Source organism: Colius striatus, chromosome 1 (assembly GCF_028858725.1).
Source record: "Colius striatus isolate bColStr4 chromosome 1, bColStr4.1.hap1, whole genome shotgun sequence".
Classification (NCBI taxonomy): Eukaryota; Metazoa; Chordata; class Aves; order Coliiformes; family Coliidae; genus Colius; species Colius striatus.
The window spans coordinates 193928954-193950052 of record NC_084759.1 but is presented as its reverse complement, the minus strand read 5'-3'; the positions used below and the strand labels follow the sequence as shown (position 1 = coordinate 193950052).

The following is a 21099-nucleotide window of genomic DNA, read 5'->3' as shown; positions in this document are numbered from 1 at the left end:
ATTCTTTTATCTGAATTTTTACCAATACCGTAATAACCTGCTCAAATATAAGTAATATAACAACTAGCAGATAAAAAAGTGATTTTAAACATCTCTCTTGTCATCCCACAGATATTTTGCAAAAGCTCTGCCTATTCTGAAAGGGGAAAACCAAAGTTTTTTTTTTTTTTATCTTGTTAATAATAAAATGTTTGGATATTGTTCTAGTAATTCAGAATTGAAAGGGATTTGATCAGTTGTGATATCTAAAATATTCTGTCCCTACTGATATTTCATGCTGTGCAGTTTCAGGTACTGGTATCATCATGACGGTGACTGTCCCCTGTTACATTCTTTAAAAAACAGATGTGATGGCAGTAGATAGTGGATTAGAGAGTCCTCCTGATTACAATCCCCAGGTGCAGAGTGTGGCTTGCAGCACCAACAGGCACCACTGCTTGCCTGTGTACTTCAGGGAATCTCCTCATAGGAAAAGAGTAAGTTTTAATGCAGCTACTGAGTCTAGTACCCTTAAAAATATCTATTAGAAATGATAGTTCTCATCACTCCTGACATAAACTGAAACCTCTCCCCAAGCCCTGTGCAGAACTTGGCACGTCTATGTCACAGACAGATCTGTTGTGCTTTGCAGGTGGCCGATAGAGTCAGCCTGGAAATTAAGAAAATCCCACTGCAATTACTTGAGGTTGCTAAAGAGCAGCTCCCAGCGATGCCATTGCACTCTGCCTTGCTATTCAGAAGAGAACATACAGTTTTTTGTTGATAACTGCTATTTTTTGTAACTATATACAAGACATTAAATGTACTACTTTGTTTTCCTTTTTACTAAGAACGGAGTCATTTATCTCTGTATAACACCTTGAGGTCAATATATGCTAATCCAGCTACAGACTATCATGGAAAAGAGATTAATGGCAGTTCTTTGAATATGAGCAATAAAGAAAACATGTCATTTAGTCTAATGGAGCAACTTAAAAGATCTCTAGTATAATTTTTTAAACAATCTTTTAATTTCACAACGGTCTAGGAAATCAGATCAGTGCAGAGAATTGATGTTTCTGTTTATCAAGTTCTGAAAAAAGTTTGCTGTGAGGAGTCTTGCAAATCCAGTACAGTGATCTTTAATATTCCACCTCACTGAGGGTTAGTTAACTGCTGCTCTAAAAAAAATGTAATGGTTAGAAATCAGGAATCTTTATTGACTGTGAGGGTCTGCAATGAAACCGTTACTTAAAGCTTCAATGCTAATGAAGTCATGTCAAAACAAGATAAGCTGCCTGTTAAAGTGTTTCCCACATTAAAGAGGAGTAGGGTGTTTACAAGAGATCAGTGGAAAAATAGTCTTGGGGAAAATGCAATCTCTCCAAAGTAATAACATAAGGATTTCAGCTAAGGTACTGAATAAATTAGAAAACATTTATTAGCATGCATGCAATTAGGATGTGGTTTAATTTATACTGGTGTAAATTTCTTTAATGTGGCTCTGCTTAGCATGTCTCACCCATCAAATATCTCCTCTGCAAGCCATAATGATACAACATAATCCCTAAATACATGAAAAATATTTGCTTTTCTATTGCTGTGTTCAAAGTAGCTGATGAGGCTGGTGACAGCTTGATGGGAAATTCTCAGTGAATTATTGCAAACAAGTGTGCACAATTAGAAGAAAGTAAGCTTCAGAAATGAAAGAACCATGAGATGACAAACGTGAGAGTTACACTGTCAGCAGATAGTCCTGTTTCAGCAATAGCTCGTGATACGCCAAACTGTAAGACAAGAAAAGTGTGTGATGTGCATCGATTTCTCATCTTATGCATTTAAGAAAGAAAATCTTGCATAAACTGCTGAAGGATTGGCATCAGATCCTGGAGTTCTTATTCAACAGAAAAATTAACATTGAAAGGTTAGTCCCATAAAAGTTCACGTTAAATTTCATTTAAAATGGTAGCAGCAGCTTAAATGGAATATTTGCTAGAGTAAATACCACAGAATATATCAGCCTGCCTTTACCACAGAAGTATCACAGATGTATTATCCTCCAGTGAAATCCTGAAAGAATTTTGAAATAGTGTTACCTGGCTTGTGATAAATCTAGGTCTCGAGTCATCAGCATACGTAAGCCTTCTTCATTAAAGAAAAGGTTGTTTCCTCCAGACATGATACCACATTTCCTTGATGGTTTTCCACCACTCACAAGCAGGAATCTATCCGATTCTAGCTGACCTGAACACACAGCAAATACATATTTAAGATTTACTCCAAAATGTCTCTACTACAAGAGTACTATTTCCAGAGGAGAAATACTATTTCACGTGCAGAGGGAAGACACAGTCAGTGTTTCCCTTGCAATGTATTCTAGAAAACTGCCATGAATCAAAATAAAATAAAGAAAATAAACCCAGATGTAAGAAATCCAGGAACTTAGTCTCCAGTTATTCACAAGATTTTCCGCTTTTCTTCATTTTTCTTAAGATAACAATAAAGTGCCCAGGTCTATAAAGAAACTCTGGGTACCATGTGGTAGAATGTAAGCAAAGGCTGTCAAAACTTAAAATGAACAGCAGCACCTATAAAGGGATGAGTTTGGTTAACAGGTGCTACTTTATTCAAAATGTGCTCTTCTTGCCATGCTTGCTAGTGAGGGAAACCTCAAGGTGGTTTTAGAGGTGTATGCTTGGATGCTGTGTGTACCCAGGTGTGTACGATGCTTAGAGTTCCCTCCTTCCATCACTCACTTGGGGTCTGCTGTGCCTGCTGAGCACCAGCCTGCAGTGCTGAGACACAGCCTCCTCTAAACCCATGTTTGCCATATTAAGGCCACTTAGCTTTTCCCTGTAGTGAGAAACAACACAACCTTAAGGCCCTCCCTTTGCCTCACTTGCACATGCTCTCTTTGTCCTAAAGTCAAACTACTCTCCAGCCATCATCATCTACTAAAATTATTTTCAACACATAGAGTTTCAGGATTTTTTATTTTGGTGAAGATTTTGTGTTCCAGCATTAACAACTGACAAAGAGCCAGACACTGATAACCAAACCAGACAACTGATAGCCATCAGGTATTTACAAACCATGCTTGAGAATGACTTTTAAACTACTTGGTCCCCAAATTGTGTTCAGAAGTATGCAGGAGTGAGGAAGACTGTGCTGTTTTATCCCTTCAGCACTAAGATGAACAGCTAGAATTCAGACCCCTCCAAAAAAGAGATACCTTCAAAATCATCCTTAAGGAAGTCAGAGTTCCTGGTACTTATTTTGCAGGTTGGCCCAGAGTACCCAGGGTCACAGATGCACCTTGTGCCGTTGATACAGCTGCCGTGCCCGTTGCACATCTCCTCGCACTGCGGGCCAATGTACACATTGTCAATGGCCCAAGTCACCGGCTGGGATCCAGCAGGGTAAAATCCTTGGTACCACCTGAACCTTGCCAACCTGAAAAAAGCACAAAGCATATCTACTTTAAATAATAGTCCTGTCTTTTTTGTGTTTCTTATATATATATATATATATATATATATATATATATATATATATACCATAGTATGTGTGTATATATAGTATTCATATAGTATCTTTCTGTAGGGACTGGCTTGATAAATAGCTTAATTCTAGAAGCTGACTACTTTATCTATATCCTTCAGTGCCTCATGCATCTTTACATTGATGCTCAACCCAAATACTGACAGAAATAAAAATAACATTATTCATTGCCTGTAATACCAAAACTGAATAATAGACTTGAAAATGGGATTTGAAATCTAGCCACTTTTCTCTTAGTTGTTCATGGGGAGGATGAATGGCCACACTCTGATGGATTTCCTCTGCTTTGGTGTATGGTGTCCGGATCAGATCAGGCCACTTTTGCCCTCTTCTGGAGAGTGAAATCCTACATCATGCTATCACCCTGCCCCCACACAGACCACATGTGGAGCTGGGGTGGAAGGATCTCACTTTCAATTACATGGAAAGAAAATACGATCTGTCATGTCGCCAGGTATTTGGTTTGCTTTTAGGAAGATAATCTTAAACTAGAATGATATTGCAAGTTGTTAATTTAAACTGTATTGTCCTTTGGGTGCTGTCCTGTCATTTTTAATTCACCTCCTAAGTGTTACTCACATCAATGCTGCATATAAAGAAGAACTGATGGGGGAAGGAGGGAAAAGAAATCAAGATGGGGAAAAACACTTGAGAGACTAATTTTATTCCCAATTGAGAAAATGTTTTAAAGGAGGAAGGAAACCAGAAAAGCAAGAAGGGAAAAACACTTAATTGCCTTGCATATTTAATGTGTCTTGTTAGAGATAATCTAAATGCAGCAGGCGAATCAATAATACAGGTAGCTGATGAGGTTTTTTGTCTTGATTTGCTGAAAAGGAATTTTTATGAGGGGATTCAGGTGATAAGGGATAGCTAATGGGTGGGAACACTACTAGGAGTTTCAAGAAAGATACTCAAAACCAAAAGTCCTACTGGATGTAAAACAACATTGATCTTAGTGTGCCCTGAGGTGAGAAACACAAGTGCGGGGCTGAAGGTGTTGTAACCTTTTCTTCAGAGGAGATGTCTGCTCTGTGGGCTGGATTCATTCCAACCCTGAGGCACGTCAGTTCCTCTCTTAGTCTCCCTCTTGTCCTGGGTGAAGCATGACTTGAGTTTGAGGAAGAGAGTGAAATAACAGTCTTACTGAAGTTGGCAGAGGTTTCTTCACTGGCTCAACAAGCCCTGCCTTTTTCCTTCAGGACATAACTGGAATAGGAATTTAGTTACAGTTGTCTGCTGAGAATATGTGTTAGTTTAGACATTAATATATATCATGGAAATAACTGAAAATGTCTTAGTCTTAATTTAAATATAGTCACTTGACAATTTGGGAATGAAATTTTTCAGAATTGCACAAGAAGTCAGGTTTGGAGGATTTTTCTTCTGTATTATTTCAGTGGACTCTGGTGGAGAAAATCCTCCTTCAACTCTCTAGCCCAAGAATTTCATGGCACCAGATGCTCAATGGAAGCTGCTCTGTGTGGCTGGGTTTGGCTGGCTATCAGCAATTGGCATCTTACCTGGCTTGTTGGGGAAAGAATAGGAGGAAAGGCACACAAACAGCACAGAAACACTCAGGAACAGAGGACTAAATCAAAATACCTGGAAGGTTTAAGTTAATTAGGAGTCTGCAGAGGCAAAATGTTTGTTTTGAGGGATGCATTGGTAGTTGGTTAAAGGGTCAAACAATTATTTCAGGCCAAACCAGAAGGATAAATGAGGTGCTGCAAGAGATATTTACCTGTTCTATGCTTGAAATATTAACTGTCATAAATCAGAAAATTCAACTTTAAAGTTTAAACATCATCTTAAATTATTAAACATTCACGCTTTCCAAGCACATGTGGGGCCACTTATTTAGTGTTGAGCACATTGCATGCACTAGATTCATAAATATGCAGACTTATAGTTGCAAAGACTCAAAGTCTCAACAGTTGCATAGCTCATTTCCATTCATATGTGCTACAGTTTAATCCTTCATGATTTAATATTTTACATAAACTGAGTTGATGCTAGAAGACAATTTTCCCTGAAAAAGTAAACAGTACTGGCTTGTACTTTGAAATGTTACACATTATTATACCTGCTAGCATGTATTATTTTTCTATGCTATATATCTTTTCTCATGCAATGGAGTTTGTTACACAAACATAATAATATCATAAGTGAGATGCTCCATTCCATCATCTTTGTGGCCCTGCACTGACTGTCTCCAGCAGTTCCCTGTCCTTCTTGAACTGAGGGGCCTAGAGCTGGACACAATATTCCAGATGAGGTCTCACAAGGGCAGAGGGGGAGGAGAACCTCTCTCCACCCACTGCCCACAGCCCTTCTAATCCACCCCAGGATGCCATTTGTCTTCTTGGCCACGAGGGCACATTGCTGGCTCATGTTCATCCTGCTGTCCACCATAACCTCCAAGTCCCTTTCCCCTACACTACTCTCTAAGAGTCCATTCCCCAACCTGTACTGGGACATGGGGTTATTCTTTCATTAGATTTTTCTCTGCCCAACTCTCCAGCCTGTCCAGGTTATGTTGAATGGCAGCACAGCCTTCTGGTGTGTCAGCCATTCTCCCCAGTTTAGTATCATCAGCAAACTTGCTGACAGTGTTCCCTCATCAAGGTCATTAATGAATATATTGAACAGTACTAGTCTAAGCACCGGCCTCCGAGGGACTCTACTTGATACAGGCCTTCAACTAGACCATGCCTCATTGATCACAACCCCCTGCTTTCTTCCCTTCAACCAGTTAACAATCTACCTCATGATCTGATCATTCAGCCCACATTTCTCAGTTTTGCTGTGAGGATGCTGTGGGAAACAGAGTCAAATGCTTTACTGAAATCAAGATAAACCACATCCACTGCACTACCACCATTTATCCACCTGGTTACATCTTCTTAAAAGGCTATCAGGTCGGTCAAACATGACTTCCCCTTGGTAAAATGATGTTGACTGATCCTAAACACTCTCTTGTCCTTTAAATGCCTGGAGGCAGTACTCAGAATAAGTTGTTCCATCACCTTTCCAGGGATGGACGTGAGGCTGACTGGTCTGTAGTTACCTGGCTCCTCCTTCTTGCCCTTTTTGAAGACTGGAGTGACATTTGCTCTCCTCCAGTCCTCAGGCACCTCTCCTGTTCTCCACAACTTACTGAAGATGATGGAGAGTGGTTTAGCAATGACTTCCACCAGCTCCTTCAGCAGCCGTGAGTGGATCCCATCGGGGCCCATGGATTTATGTACATCCAGATTGCTCAATTGATCCTTAACCCAGTCCTCATCAACCAAACAAAACTCCTCCTTTAACCTGTCTTCCTCTGGAGTCTGGGACTCCTGAGAACAGTCTCCAGCAGTATAGACAGAGGCAAAGAAGGCATTCAGTAACTCTGCCTTCTCTGTATCCTCTGTCACCAGGGCTCCCGTCTCATTCAACAGTGGGCCGACATTGCCTCTGGCATTAGTTTTATCTGCAATGTATTTGAAGAAGCCCTTCTTGTTGTCCTTGACCTCCCTTGCAAGATACAACTTCAACAATGCTTAGGTTTCCTAGTCACCTCTCTATATCCTCTGACAACAGCCTTATATTTATCCCAAGTGGCCATTCCTTTCTTCCACGATCTATAGACTCTCTTCTTCCACTTGACTTTGCCCAACAGTTCCCTATTTAAGCATATGGGTCTCCTGGCTCCCCTTCTTGATTTCCTACCCGCTGGGATGCTCTGATCATGAGCTTGGAAAAAGTGATCCTTGAATGATGAATTCAAATGGCTAATGCACTGCAGTAAAGAACATCCAAAGCAGTGCAAAGCAATGTAAGAACACTCAAGTTTTTTATTGATTTTTCCATGCAACCCACTTCCATAAAAATGTCATCAATTAAATATATGGATAAACAGGAAATTATCTGTTTTTGCTCTGCATTAGCATTAGGCACAACATATTTTTAGGAATCACCTGAACACTAACATTCAGGACAAAAAGCTGAGAAAAATTGGTCATCTGGTCTGCTCTAGTGCTGCAGTTCTTACACACCACTCTTGTGCTGGGAGAACATTTTGGATGGAAAACAGAAATAAAATCAAATCCACAAGCAGTGGGGCAGGAATATGAGCTGGACACTTACCCACAGAGGTGTAGTTTTCCAAAGTGAATGACTTCCCTTCTCCAGCCCTGGGTAGTGCCTGTGTAGTAAGTGCTGCTTGGGTGATGCTCAGTGGAGCACAGGGAGCTTAAGTGGCTGCTGCTGCTGTAGCACAAGGGGAGCAGCAGGTGCCAGGTCGCCCCCAGATCTCGAGAGAACTCCAGCTTTACTGGATCAGCAGAGGAGCTATCAGTAGTGCAGCCAATGTTGATCTGGGGGACAAGACATATGCAGAATATATATGATATGTAGAAGATGACATAGATCAGGTGGTGAGGCTCCTGACCACTCATTATCTTAGTATTTATTTAGCCGAGGAAGATGGTGATTTGGGAATTCATTTAAAAACTGGATGATGCAGGCAGGACATGCACATGAACATGAGCCCTTGCACATTGCCTTACCTGTCCATGGGCATAGGACACTCTGGCTTGTTACAAAATAAATGTAATACGAAATCCCCAACTACTTCTACTAAGAGAAAACCATAAAGCTAATTAGACAAAATCCCCAAGGAGAGCTGCTAACATCACTAGAGTAAATGCACCAGTTCTTGCAGTTCTCTGGCAGACACTAAAGTAATCACAGCACCAAAAAAAAGTGCATTTTTAAACTCACAAATATTTAAACAAAATGTGCTAACATAAACTTTATTGTTAAATTGCTGAGCTGCACTATGCTCCTCTTTTATGTTACACTTTGCCACAGGATGTATGCTGTATCACTTTAATATGTTCTTCAGATTTCATACTACCCATTTGCTCACATATAGTGGAAAAGCCGTAGGAGACAGCATTAAAAAGTATCATAGCTGGATTAGATTTAGGTTCAATGTCACACCAAAATGTAATTTGGCAGTGTCAGAATTCTCACGGTGTTCTTACAAGATTCCTGGTGTAAAGAACATTAGAGAAGGCAGAAAATTTACATGAATAGCAGTTCTATTACTTAAAAAAAACTATAAAATTACAGTTTTTACAGAATATGAGACCTCATAAGACATATTTCCCACATGCACCCAGTGCAAATTAGTCTGCCTTTCACATTCATGTTAAGATGTTGTTCTTATTTCAAACTGCTTACATAAAAGAAGAATTAGTTCCCTTACAGGATGACTCTGTCATATAAAATAAGATGTAATATACCTGCCATGCAATAAACAAAACCAAATGCCAATGAGGTACAAAGCCTATACTGAAACTATGAAACATTTAGGTTTTTTACATGTCTTTGTAGTGGAAAACAAGTGTCTTTCTAACATATTGCTCTGTAATGAGAGTCTATTTATTTCTAAAACCCAGAATTGTGCATGAATGTTGAAAATGTATTCTATGTTGAATTTCCTCCATCACTCCTGAGTGCACATGAGCCCCATCAACATTATGTTTGACTAGAAGGGATGTTTACTCATCTGGAAGCTTAGAGAGATGCTTGACCCAATACACGTTTTGACTCTTGAGACACAGAGAGAAACTCTACTGCATTATGCATGACTTCTTCATTTATACTGATGTCTTTCTTACCACATATGGAAGTAAGCATGTACATTTTATGAGGTTAATGCTCTGAACACTTATGAATATCTTAAAGTGACCTCAATGATTTTTGTTCCACAGGCTGTAAACTGTATTTTAGAACACAAAATGGTTTTCATTCAATAATTTACGAATTAGTTACATGACAACTGAAGCGTGCATGAGTGCACAGCTAAACCTAGTTTTCTTGGAAAATCCTCAGTATCATTTTATCAATTGCTTATAAACTGGTATCACTTGCAGTTTAATGCTACAGCATGCTATATCTTTGTTAAAAGTAGCCTGGTAATTGTTGCATGCCTTCTTTTACAATTTCTTAATGACAATATGATGAACCCTCTAAAGTAGTACATGCTAAGCTAAATGTTTACTCACATCAGTAGCTGCCCAATACAGAGTTTGGATGTTTTAGGATAAACCATAAACACCATTTAGTTTAGACCATGTGTTGTCATTGGGGTACCTGTTTCCACTGACTATATGAGAAGCCCCAAGAATATATTCCTTACTCATGAGCTTTAGGTAACCCCCTAATATGGGATGAATTCAGGTTTTCGTGGACAAAAACCAGCTTCCTCTAGAGCATCTATGAAAGCATGGGCAGAAGCAAAAGCAAAGCAGAACCTTGACTCTCTTGAGAAAGTACAGCAGTGCAGTTGAGCCAGCAGGTAGGAAAAATTAATCCCTAGTATCACAGATGAAGTTGTAGCTCTCCACTGGGTCAGCTCATGGAAATGCTGCACACTTATTCTGAGCAGGCTGTGAAGTGCCAATCTGGACCCTCATTATATTTTGCTCATCATCTTACCTGCCAGTGGTGACTCCAATTTATAGGACATGGATTTTAATGCTATCAGTGTAAGTATATTGGCATGAACAAAGTAGTAATTTAGGCAAGAAATTATAAGACCTCAGGGCAAAAAATTCCTTTATCTATGCATTAAAAACTTTATGATACACTCACATAATGGAAAGTAATATCAAAGCAATTGCAGGGGAAATTAGACAGGGTTTGCTACTTGGCAAACATAGCAGAAAGAGCAGAATCTGAAAGAAGAGAACTCGGTAACAAAAGGTGATGTAACTTTTTAATGACAAGTACCTCAAATTGGATTATAGTGTTTTCATTCACACTCAGGTCCCTTGTTGTGATAGAGTGTTCTCCAACTTCATTTGAAACAAATACCATAGCTGAATCTTCTTCCCTGTAAAAACAGAAAGGAGTATTTTAGACTCAGTTTATTACACAGTATCTTCTTTCTAATTTATTGCTGACAGATGCTTACGGAGCTCCTTTAGATGAATATGGGCAATAAAGCCCAATGTTTCCACCAGGATAAAAAAACCAGTTGTCCTCTTTGGGACCAAAGTCAAATGTATCCAAAAGGATCATGGGATTCTTTAGCTTATTTCCATCAATAATGAAGTCATCAATAATCCAGATTTCTTCTTTTTTGCCTACGAAGAAAAGGGGAATATTCCTATTAAGACATAATAGTAATACTATTATAAACCAGAACAGTAGCCAGAATTTATGGATTACATGAGAAAAGAGTGCTAAAAGTGTGACTTCACTACTAATTTTCAATGAAAATGGAAATGAAAGATGGAAAACTTTAATTTTCCATGAAAATAGTCTCCATAGTGCTTTGCAGTCTGGCCCTACAGAGTTAACTCCTATTCCTTTAACTTTACAGAAGTCACAGCAAACTAAAGAGTGAAAAATCTGCGTTGAATAATTATCTTCTGTTTAAATCACATTTACTTTGAAACTCTAGCATCAATTCAATGTGTTCTTTAATTAAGAATCATCTAAATGAGCAGCTGCTGTAGAGCCCAAGCAGTCTGAAAGATTATTTCATTCTACAGCTTTTTCCCTGCACTCAGCAGCTTGTGTTTGCCTAGAAAGAGCTCTTCGAGAGAGGAGGAAACTCTGAGTGATCTTCTCTCCAATGGATTATAAAATCAAATATATTGGAAAATTTGTGCTTTCAAACTGGAGAGGAAGGATTAGGTTGCCAGATCTTTTGTGTCACTGGTTTTTTTTGGTTTTGTTTTCACTATCTAAAAGCCTTTGTGTTGATCAGAGACAGTTAAAAGGCTTCTTTTAAGTAAAATTCCTATTTATGGATAATGTTCACAGGAAAGGTTTAGTTAAATGGTTTAGGCAGGACCCATCAGAAGAATGAACTGGAGCCTTAAGGCTGAATTTGAATTTGCTTTTTTTGTTAGAGATGTGCTAGGCATTTGCCTGCACGGAATAAATTGTTGCTGTATTGATATGTCTAAATGATCGCTGAAATTCTTTACAGTGCTTAACGTCAGCTCCTGCTAAGAGATGTGCTCAGAGTAATGAAGAGCAGGGGAGAACTTTCTTCATCTGGTATCTGTAATCAGGAGGAATGAGCTGCATTTCTCTTGTGGTTTTCTACAGTCCTTTAGAATTTAGTCAGAAGATTAACTGCTCACTACATGCTCTTTCTAAATGGGTTTTTAATGCCTAGTTAATTCTGAGCAAGGTACGCCCAGTTCTCATCTACATTTGGGATGCTTTTGTGTAATTGGAATATCCTAATGGGGCCTTGGTGTAAACGAGAATCAGGTCCATTAAAAGTAATGAGAAGAACCTGAGTGAAATTCACTTTATCACTGTTGCTTGATCCCTCAGTCCCTCCAGGACCAAAGCTGATAGTCTTCTGCTCACAATCAAGGGGTATTAGGTTAAGGTATTTTCAGTTTAAAGCATACAGCAGCTTTATAAGAACAGTAAACATAATCCTGTGATAATTCTAATTCAAGGAGTTTAAATGTGAGAAGACGTGATTTAAGAGTATCTATTACTGTTGAGAAATACAGCCTCTTACAGATGCTGAGGTGTGCAAGTGTAGACCTGGAGTCCCACAGATGTTTCTTCCTTACCGTTATTGTAAGGTTGCCAGAGCCTGAAACGCGTTGCGTTGCTTTGTGCTGTGTAGGGCAGAGGAACATTAATAAAGAGGACATCTGTAGTCTGTGTGAAGTAAAACTCATCTATCAGGTGCCAAGTGATACCACCGTTGACAGAGTATTGCAGTAGGATGGAATGAGACCTCTCGGGGGTGCCTATAGCAGAGAGGAAATGCATTTATGATCATTACAATCCAGTTTTGGAATGCACTATCTCAAAAACACTGTGGAAATACAATGAGGTTACTCTGACATCTATTACAGAGTATGGGCTTCCTTTAACAACAGCTTCAGATGTCAAGATGTTATATGTGTATTGTACACATGCATCTTCCTGTACTTTCCCTCTCTTGTCTATCTGGAAAATGCTAATGAATTAGGGGCTAAATTTACATTGCTGTGCATGATATGTATGGTCACAGTTAATTACTTGATGAGAAGCTATCTCAGTGTTATATTTTTTTTTTTATTAGAACAAACTAGCTCCTTCTACCACAGACATTTTTCAGCAATTCAATAGTTACTTGCTTGTTTTTCCCAGGTACCAGACACTATGATCTCCATCTGTAGCACCCACAGAAAAAGACACAGTTTTTATCCTCACAAATTCATAGTCTATGGCTCCAAGTGCAGATACTGATATAATCACATTCATGCCTAGAAATCATATACTTGATGGAAAGTGCTGAGGATCTTTATTAGCATGTTTTAACAATCACAGACACAAAAAAGCTCAATATCCTGTGCTTTAAGCTGGGCCTAAACACTGGTGGAGGAATTGTGAGTAAAATTTGTGTTTTTCATCTACCACTTCCTCTCTTTTTTACTTAAATCTTTAAGGAGTCAATGCAGCCTTTTTACAGTCCTAGCTATTAACATATGCTGATTAGAACCCAGCACTTGCACTTGATGCTGGCTACCCTGCACAAACTCAGTCCCTAGTATATCTTTGGTCTGTGTCTGACTTGCTGACCGTTGATATCAGCACTTGAGTGATGGTATCTCTGAGATGAGATCTCACTCAGATAAATTTACACTCACTACTCCCTTCATAGTCTGGCACAGTGATGACATGTTCACCAAAAACTCAGCCTAAGGGCAGGAAAAGCACTGGAAAAGGATTAAGGGATAATTTCTTCATCCCTGCCTTGCTGTACATTACTGTGCATGTTTCTCCCATGCTCTGTTCTTAAATTAACCAAATTTACTGAAGCCAAAGTGATAGATGTGCACACTCCTGCTCTACTCTGCTCCACCAGTCTCATGTGGAACAGAGCAGGGAGGAGATATTTGCAGCCAGGAGCTGATTTCAGCTTCTCTGTGGCAATTAACAATAAACAATACACTGCTCCTCATGCTCACAGCTGAGAGATGTACCCAACTATATTCACATTCAACATCAGGAAGCTTGTTGGGACTAAATCCTGGATCCAGGCCTAGGGCTAGTAAGACATATAGATTTAATAAAAGATTTCTCTTGGACTTTCACTACTTTACCTCTTGTGGGTCAAGTGTTAAAACTCAGCCTTAAGCCTTTTGCTATTCCTGCCTTTCAGAATGATATTTTTACTCATTGTAGTTTTAAATATTTGGCAAGGAACCTATGTAGAAGTATTTCCAAGATATAGTTTTGGAAAAGAAGTCTTCACAAAGATTGTGCTTTTAAACAAAGACTATTTGGTGTATTATTGTTTGGGCGCATGCTATTGTTTTGGCTTCTCTCTTTTCCATAAAACACTTAAACAATAGCAATAAATAGTCAAATAGTTATATTTAAATGCTTATTAAAAGGAATCAAACTTAATCCAGAAAGAGCTATATTTTCACTTGCCCATACAGAGATTGGCTAAGATATTCATTTAGGAAGAAAAAGGCGGTTCAAAACTCTTTTCATGCAATCCTTTGGCAAATAGTAAGTCAGGGTCCACTCACAATGTGCTGAGCTTTGCACAGAAACTATGAACATCTTCCACCTTCCACTAAAGAGAGAAATTTTTGCATGTTGAGAGTTCAGCCTGGAAGTGATGGTTCTATAAGCAATGCTGGGAAAAACTTATGAAATTGCACAGGAGTTACTCAAATCCTCAACCACATTAGTGACTCTCCACCATGCCACTCCTGACTTGGATAACATTATTCTTCAGAGGCAGAAATGGCAGGGGCTTGGAGCGGGGTAAGAGTGAATTGTTGGCTTGAAATATTTGTACTAGAGAAACTGCCTTGAACTTGTTACACCAACATGTAAACTTGTCTTGCAAGGTCTGACTGTTATTCATATACAATTAGTAGAATTTAGTTTTAGTCAACTCTAAGATACCTCCTAGAAAGTCAAATGGTAAGAGCTTTTAATGCAGCTTTTAAGTAATCTCCCATGGGCATCATTTTATGACTTAACTGATAAATTCATTTTTTTCCTCAAACATACTGCAAAATCTCTAAAAAATCTGGAGCTATTTTATTTCTCTTCACTAGCTGTGCTGTTTTTGACACTGCCACAGTTTACTTTTTTCTTAGGAACTGCACAGATGGCCATGTAGGCTGGTAGCAAGGTAGAGATGATGCAGAGTCTCAAACAACTTCCCATATTATCTACCAAGAACTGATGATCACATACACTGACGTTGAAAATATAAATGCATATTCTTTTCTGTGATGATGTTATGTATGAATAAAGCTAGTGAAGTGATAAAAAATTGACAGCGATCTTACCTTTAGCAATAAATTTAAATGAAAACTGGATGTACACAGTATTAGTGCAATCCAGATCTCTTGAAACAAGCATTCTCAGTCCTTCCTGCAAATACAGAATATATAGTATGAATCTCAGTTTGCATTATCAAAGATGCTCTGCAGCTTACTGTTGTCTGCACAGCCTGTTACTGACTGCCAGCGGCAGTGAGAGTGGTAGTTCTCTGTCCCACACCTCCCTTGATGTGGGATAGCCTTAGCAAAGCAAGCCATAGGAATGGAAAGGACTAGATATAGGTGTATGTCCACACCAGAGCCACAGCTACATGATCAAGTACAGAAGCTACATGATCAAATACAGACACAGATACAGTTCATTCAGTTCATGCTCTGAATCACTGAGATATGATCTGATCTGCAAGTCCAAGCTACTGTACTAATTTTTCAGACAAATTGTATAGTAGCCAAGCATCCTGCTTTCCAAGCAGGAAAACTTCTCTAGGAGATCTTTCTTTTCTGTGCCTCACAAAATCTTTGGTACAAATATCCTCTTTTGGGGCAACTTCTTGACTTAGACAGTCCCCATTCTGTAGAGGTTTGGCAAACTATATCTCTGAGCTTCCCTCTTTCTCAAAACCATTAACCCAGAGGAATGACTTGCAGGAACAACCAATCCAAGGTTTAGACAATTCATAACTTGTGATTTGTGACTTAAATGATCTAAAGAGGTTGAACTGGAGTCAAGGTTTTGCAAATAAATATTTCTAAAGAATTCATTTCTACACCAAACATTATTAGACTTTGCTTTTTTGAGGGCACCTGAATGTAAAGTATCAAATGAAAACTTGTGTTTGAGCTTAAAATCTGTGTGCTTATGTGAACATAAGACTTTCTGTTATGTGTGTTGCTGAAGAACTGAGAAGTTCAGAAAATATGGTATTTCCTGGCCTTTTTTCACCTGTAATTAACATAAAAATCCTTAAAGATTTAGAAAAGTTCAAGATGACAGAATTAAATAAAGCACAGGCGAACTACATAAACATTGATTACATAGACTACAGTGCTGACTGATTTGTGTTATTCAAGACACGCAAAAGCCAATCAGAGGATTTCAAGACACAAACGCAATTGATTGTAACGTGTACCACATTTCCAAATCACTCACTTGGCCTCAAGAATCTCAGCTGCAGAGTTTAATTATTTTCCTTTGGTGCTTAAGGAGGAATTTATACCACAAATGAAAGTAATAGCCAAAACCAGACGAAACCTATTTGTTAATAAAAAGCAACTGTGACAAACACGGTGCATATTTAGGGCAGGAATAGACAAGAAAAATTCAAATGTCAAATTCTAGCCTAAAGACTTTGACATAAACATATCAGGGGAAAAAATACCCCCAAATTACTTTCTATCTTTAACTCTACTGGGTTTTACTCATTTTTTCAATGTAAGTAATCTCTGACCCCTTTAAAAATGAGAGCTGTTCCAGACTTGATGGTGTCACCATTCAGGTTTCCCCTCTCAGCACCATAGACCTCAGGCCAAAGGTCTGGATGCAAGTTGCCATTGAAATCATCCTTCAGGACAGATGGCAGAGGAATGACAGGGACACAGTACGGACCACCAAAGCCTCTGTCACACCTAGCAACAAATTGAGAAGAAAAAGTGTTATCCATCTGGCCTAGATAAAGCACAACATCTTTTCTATGAAGCAGGTTAAGCAGGTTGCTACTTACACACAATGACCTGCATCACAAATGCCATGGCCTGAGCACATCCAGGGGCATCCTGTAGCTAGGACCACGTTATCAATAGCCCAGGAATCAACACCAGAAGCATAGTTGTATTGAATCCATCTGAACCGTGTTCTGGGAGAGCTATTAAAAACAGAATGAAGGCATTTCAAGCTTCAAAATGCCTGCTCCACAAAGTGCTAAACAATAAAGAGAACTTTACACATTTCAGGAGAAGAAAAGCATATTTGGAAAAGATTCATATTCTGGTTGAAACTTGAAGTTTCAATTTCTCAGGTTAGTTTTTAGGCAATATTCTGGCACACTCTAAGGCAAGACAGAACATTGCTGTGTCTCTTGCTGGTCAGCAAAGTGTTTAAGGAGAAACTGCTAGCTACGCTAGCATTCAACAGCTCCATGTGATGCTTATAGAATTAAAACAATGTAATTGTTTCAGTAAAGAAAGAAATAACGAAAGCTCATTTATGCCAAGTGTTGTTTGAAGAAAAAGCAATGATTACATATGTTCATAGATATATGTACAGCAATGTATGAACGTGTATGTAAAAACATGCACATGCATGTGCGCTGTTGGGATTGCTCACTGTCTTGTTATCCTAAGATGAGGAAAGTGTCTTGAAAAAAAAAATCTATCAAAATGCTATGGGTTAGATCATCTTGCATTTGATCAGACAGGAAATTGCCATCAGACTTTGACAGGATCAAAACATCAGGACATTTGTGAAGATGAGTCTTTGGAAGAGGATGTATGGTCCTCTGAGGTGAATTATGGAATTAGAAACCAAGATGTGAATCCCAGTCCCAGTTCATTTACTGTGTATCTATTTTTACCCCCATAATTTCTGGGTGATGAAATTTATAGAGGTAATGAGTAGGTCAATTACACAACTATTCAGAATAACCTCTTATTCCTAAACTAGAGGATGGTTTTATTCAGAGAGACGGATGCCAGTATATATGAAATATCCATTTGCAACCATGTGATAGCACAAAGAGGCAGACAGAACTCTCCTCCTGGCCAAAAAAAGTGGAAGCAGCACATCCAGTAACACATATTTTGAATTACTAAATGCCACAACTAACACGCCTCAGTGTTGGATGACAACATATATGGAATGACAGAAAATCCTTCTATATGAAAGATGGGCCAGGGCGTTAATTCTTGCTTCTTATTGGGTAAATGTTAGAAAAGCTTGGTTTAGCATTCCTGTTCTTGTTTTCATAGATTGTAGGCAAGACGTAAGAATTCACTCAAAGTTGTTATGTCCTTAATTTCCTGAAGCTCACATTATATGTGATGAAATATTTTGAAGTGAAATGTAGAATTCCAATGGCGTGACAACGGATGTTAAATAATTAAAAAGACACGCAGAAGATTCCCAAGCTAAGTGATGTTAGCTCAAATTAGATCAGCAAAATCTATATCACTCTAAACAGCCAGAAGAACAGTGCTTACTTGGTCGAAGGTGGGAGGTAGACTGTAATTCTCTTCCAGTTTTGGAATCTTTCTGAAGTGTAGATGGAGCTCTCGGTGTAGTACTGACAGCCAATTGTTGGAGGAACACACTCCTCTGTTACCAAGTGCCAGTCTCTCCCGTTGTTTACAGAATACTGCAGGTGAATGCTGTGAGAATTGCTGTATGGCTTGCTGCAGCCCATGCTCAGCTCAAACTGCAAGAAAGTGGAGGCTGATACATGGAAGTCCCAAGTCTCGGCATAACGAGGTTTTCCTAAGAAAATAGAGAAAAATAACAGCAAATAAGAATACCTTGTGCATACACTTTCAGTGCCATCATTCAGATTTATTATCTATATTTTATCCTTTTTTCAGCCTTCATCCCATACAAGTGTAGCAATGTTTGGTGATACATACCAATGTTTTCACTGAACATCAGAGCTGTGTCCATAGACAAGCAGTCAATGTCTACTTGACCTCCTTGTACTCTGTACCAGCTTGCTTGTAAATCCACAGTTCCATCAAATTTATCCTGGAAGCCAGTCTGAGAGCTGTCATTCATCCCTATAAGGACATCATCCAAAGCCCACTGAGCTGAATGTTTCCCTATAAAAAGCAGAAAAAGCAGGTTAGTGGAGTCCCTGTAAGTTATTTTTCATGCTTGTATGCTGTGTTCATCTCATGAGCGGTGCTCAGTCACATAGACTCACAGAGTAGTGCCCAGTCACATAAATCAAGCACTGTTGAACAAGACTAAAACATTGCTCACAAATGAACCTGGATTGAAGAGCATATTTCTGTTTCAGATAAACACAGGTATTTCCCTCTTCATTTTTCAAGCTTCCATACTTTGCCATCATACTCTTTCCTTCTGTCTGAATGAGATACTCATTCAAACTCACACTGAGTCCCCAACTTGGGGATTTCATTTTATGGGTCACAAGTTTCCTGCCATTCCCCGCAGCTAAATCAGAAAGGCTTCTGTCTAGTTACCAAAGTACCTTTTGTATGGAAGAAAACAGTACACAGAGGAAAATGCTAAAGGCTCTTGATACACATGATATTCGTAGAAGTGTTCTTCACCTTATCTTTTCTGGAAACCTCTCTTGTCTTGCTTTCCAGCCTACAGGTATCTCAGTTCACCATCATCTTCAGTCCATTTCAACCCATGGCTGAAAATGCCATGTTACTGTTTAATCACTGCCCTCACAGGAGAAGAAGGAAAGACTTGCTGCAGTGATGTGCCCAGATTTTTAGCCTTGAGCAGAAGAGGCTGAGAGGAGATATGATCACTCTCTACATCTACCCGAAGGGGAGTTGTAGTGAGTTGGGGGTCAACCTCTTCTCTCTAGTAATGAATAATAGAACATGAGGAAGTGGATTTAAGTTGCGCCGGGGGAGATTTAGATTGGACATGAGGAGGATCTTTTTCACTGAGTTATTAAGGATTGGAACAGGCTACCCAGGGAGATGGTAGAGTCACCATCCCTGGAGATATTCAAAGACACATAGATGAAGTACTGAGGGATATGGTTTAGTGATGGGCTTGACAGTGTGAGGTGACTGATTGGACTCAATGATCTGAAATGTCTTTTCCAATTGTAGTGATACTATGATTTTTTGCCACTGTGAGGAAGGTGGATCACAGCTGATGGGGTCACTTGGCACTGAGTTACAGCAGACAGAGGACAGTCTACAACGGAGTCTCCTCATCTGTAATGAGGAGTGGTTGTTACCTTTGGGCACTGATGTGGAAAGTGGCATTTCAACCTCCAGTTTTAAACTCTGCTTCTTACTGGCAGCCACAAGACTGCCATCAGGTGTCCTTAAAGTAACTGCTTTCAGTAGGAACAAATGATAGAATTTTAGAATCATTCTAGTTGGAAAAGACCTTTAAGATCATTGAGTCCAACCTCTAACATAAAACTGCTGCCTTGCACAAAGGGGACACTTAATCAGGACACTTTTAGTAGCGGTAACATGGCCCCACACAGGGTGTGAGGTCTGACGGCAGCTGTAGATATCAGTCACTAGGGGTTTACTTTTAGCTGAGTATGTAGAAAGTTGCTGAGTGGCTTTGGAGGTGCAGTAGAAGGTAGGGGAACAGGGCAGTGAGACATTAGAAATAGCAGGGCATGAGTCCTGTTTTGAAGTGTGGACATTTTAAAGCAGTGAGATAGGAGCTCCCAGATAGGTAGTTTCAAGGCCAAGTTCTGTCTCCTCTTCCACAACACATTAAAAATGATAAAATGTGTAAGTAATTTTGCAGACCAGGTAAATCATCTAGCCTTATTTATCCTTTTCTGAGTAATATTATTTCCCTCTTCCCTCTGTTATCTCTCAGCATCTTTGGTTTAAATGTATGTTTTTAACAGTTTTAAGCCCACTATTCTGCTTGGTGTTATAAAAGAAAATCATGTCTGGAGTGTGACTGAGAAAAGCCTAAATATGCCCTTACAGCATCCAACTGTTCACCATACTGTATTTGTGCTAAGCTGAGGTTTCTGCAGAACATGTCCATATTGAGAAGCATTGACATGTGGGCTGTGTAAAGCTGCTTAATGGATTTTTAGGATGGTGTTGCTTACCATGTTGTGGCTGCCACCAGCGGAAAGCAGTGGCGGGGGTTTTGGCCTCCCGAGGTAAGTCTATTGAAACAATCTGAGGTTCCAGGTACGACATGAAGTCCAGCTCTCGCAGCAAATGCCAGGTGATCCCATTGTCATTTGTGTATTGAACAACAAGCCCTATATTTAAAATGAAGAAAAGTGGTAAGTCTGACAGTACAGAGCAAAGAGAGGTGACTCTTCAGCCCTACTCAGAAGCTGCCAACCAACATCCAGTAAACATTTTTGGCATTGCTGCTCCCTGTTTGGTATCTCCTGGCCCATGAGCATTTTGTGGATTAAGTCCAACTGCAAAGGTGACATGGAGTCACCAGCTGCCACCTGTTGCTTGTCTTTACCAAACTCAATGGATCAAATCTTTCACAGCCTCAATGAAATCAATGTTTCTACCCCAGAAACAACAT

At 39.3% G+C, this 21099-nt stretch overlaps 1 protein-coding gene across 1 annotated transcript in view; it reads right to left on the bottom strand.

Annotated features, from left to right (window-relative positions):
• The window catches only part of RELN (reelin), a 296993-nt gene that overhangs the window by 37018 nt on the left and 238876 nt on the right, over window positions 1–21099 (bottom strand). Inside the window, exons 32-43 of the mRNA XM_062020283.1 lie at window positions 20657–20815; window positions 18486–18674; window positions 18069–18342; window positions 16595–16735; window positions 16322–16499; window positions 14880–14964; window positions 12144–12326; window positions 10511–10682; window positions 10327–10429; window positions 7672–7901; window positions 3212–3432; window positions 2076–2223 (exon numbers count right to left, since the gene is read on the bottom strand). Coding sequence (XP_061876267.1) covers window positions 2076–2223; window positions 3212–3432; window positions 7672–7901; window positions 10327–10429; window positions 10511–10682; window positions 12144–12326; window positions 14880–14964; window positions 16322–16499; window positions 16595–16735; window positions 18069–18342; window positions 18486–18674; window positions 20657–20815 — 2083 coding nt within the window. The remainder of the gene's footprint in view (window positions 1–2075; window positions 2224–3211; window positions 3433–7671; window positions 7902–10326; window positions 10430–10510; window positions 10683–12143; window positions 12327–14879; window positions 14965–16321; window positions 16500–16594; window positions 16736–18068; window positions 18343–18485; window positions 18675–20656; window positions 20816–21099) is intronic.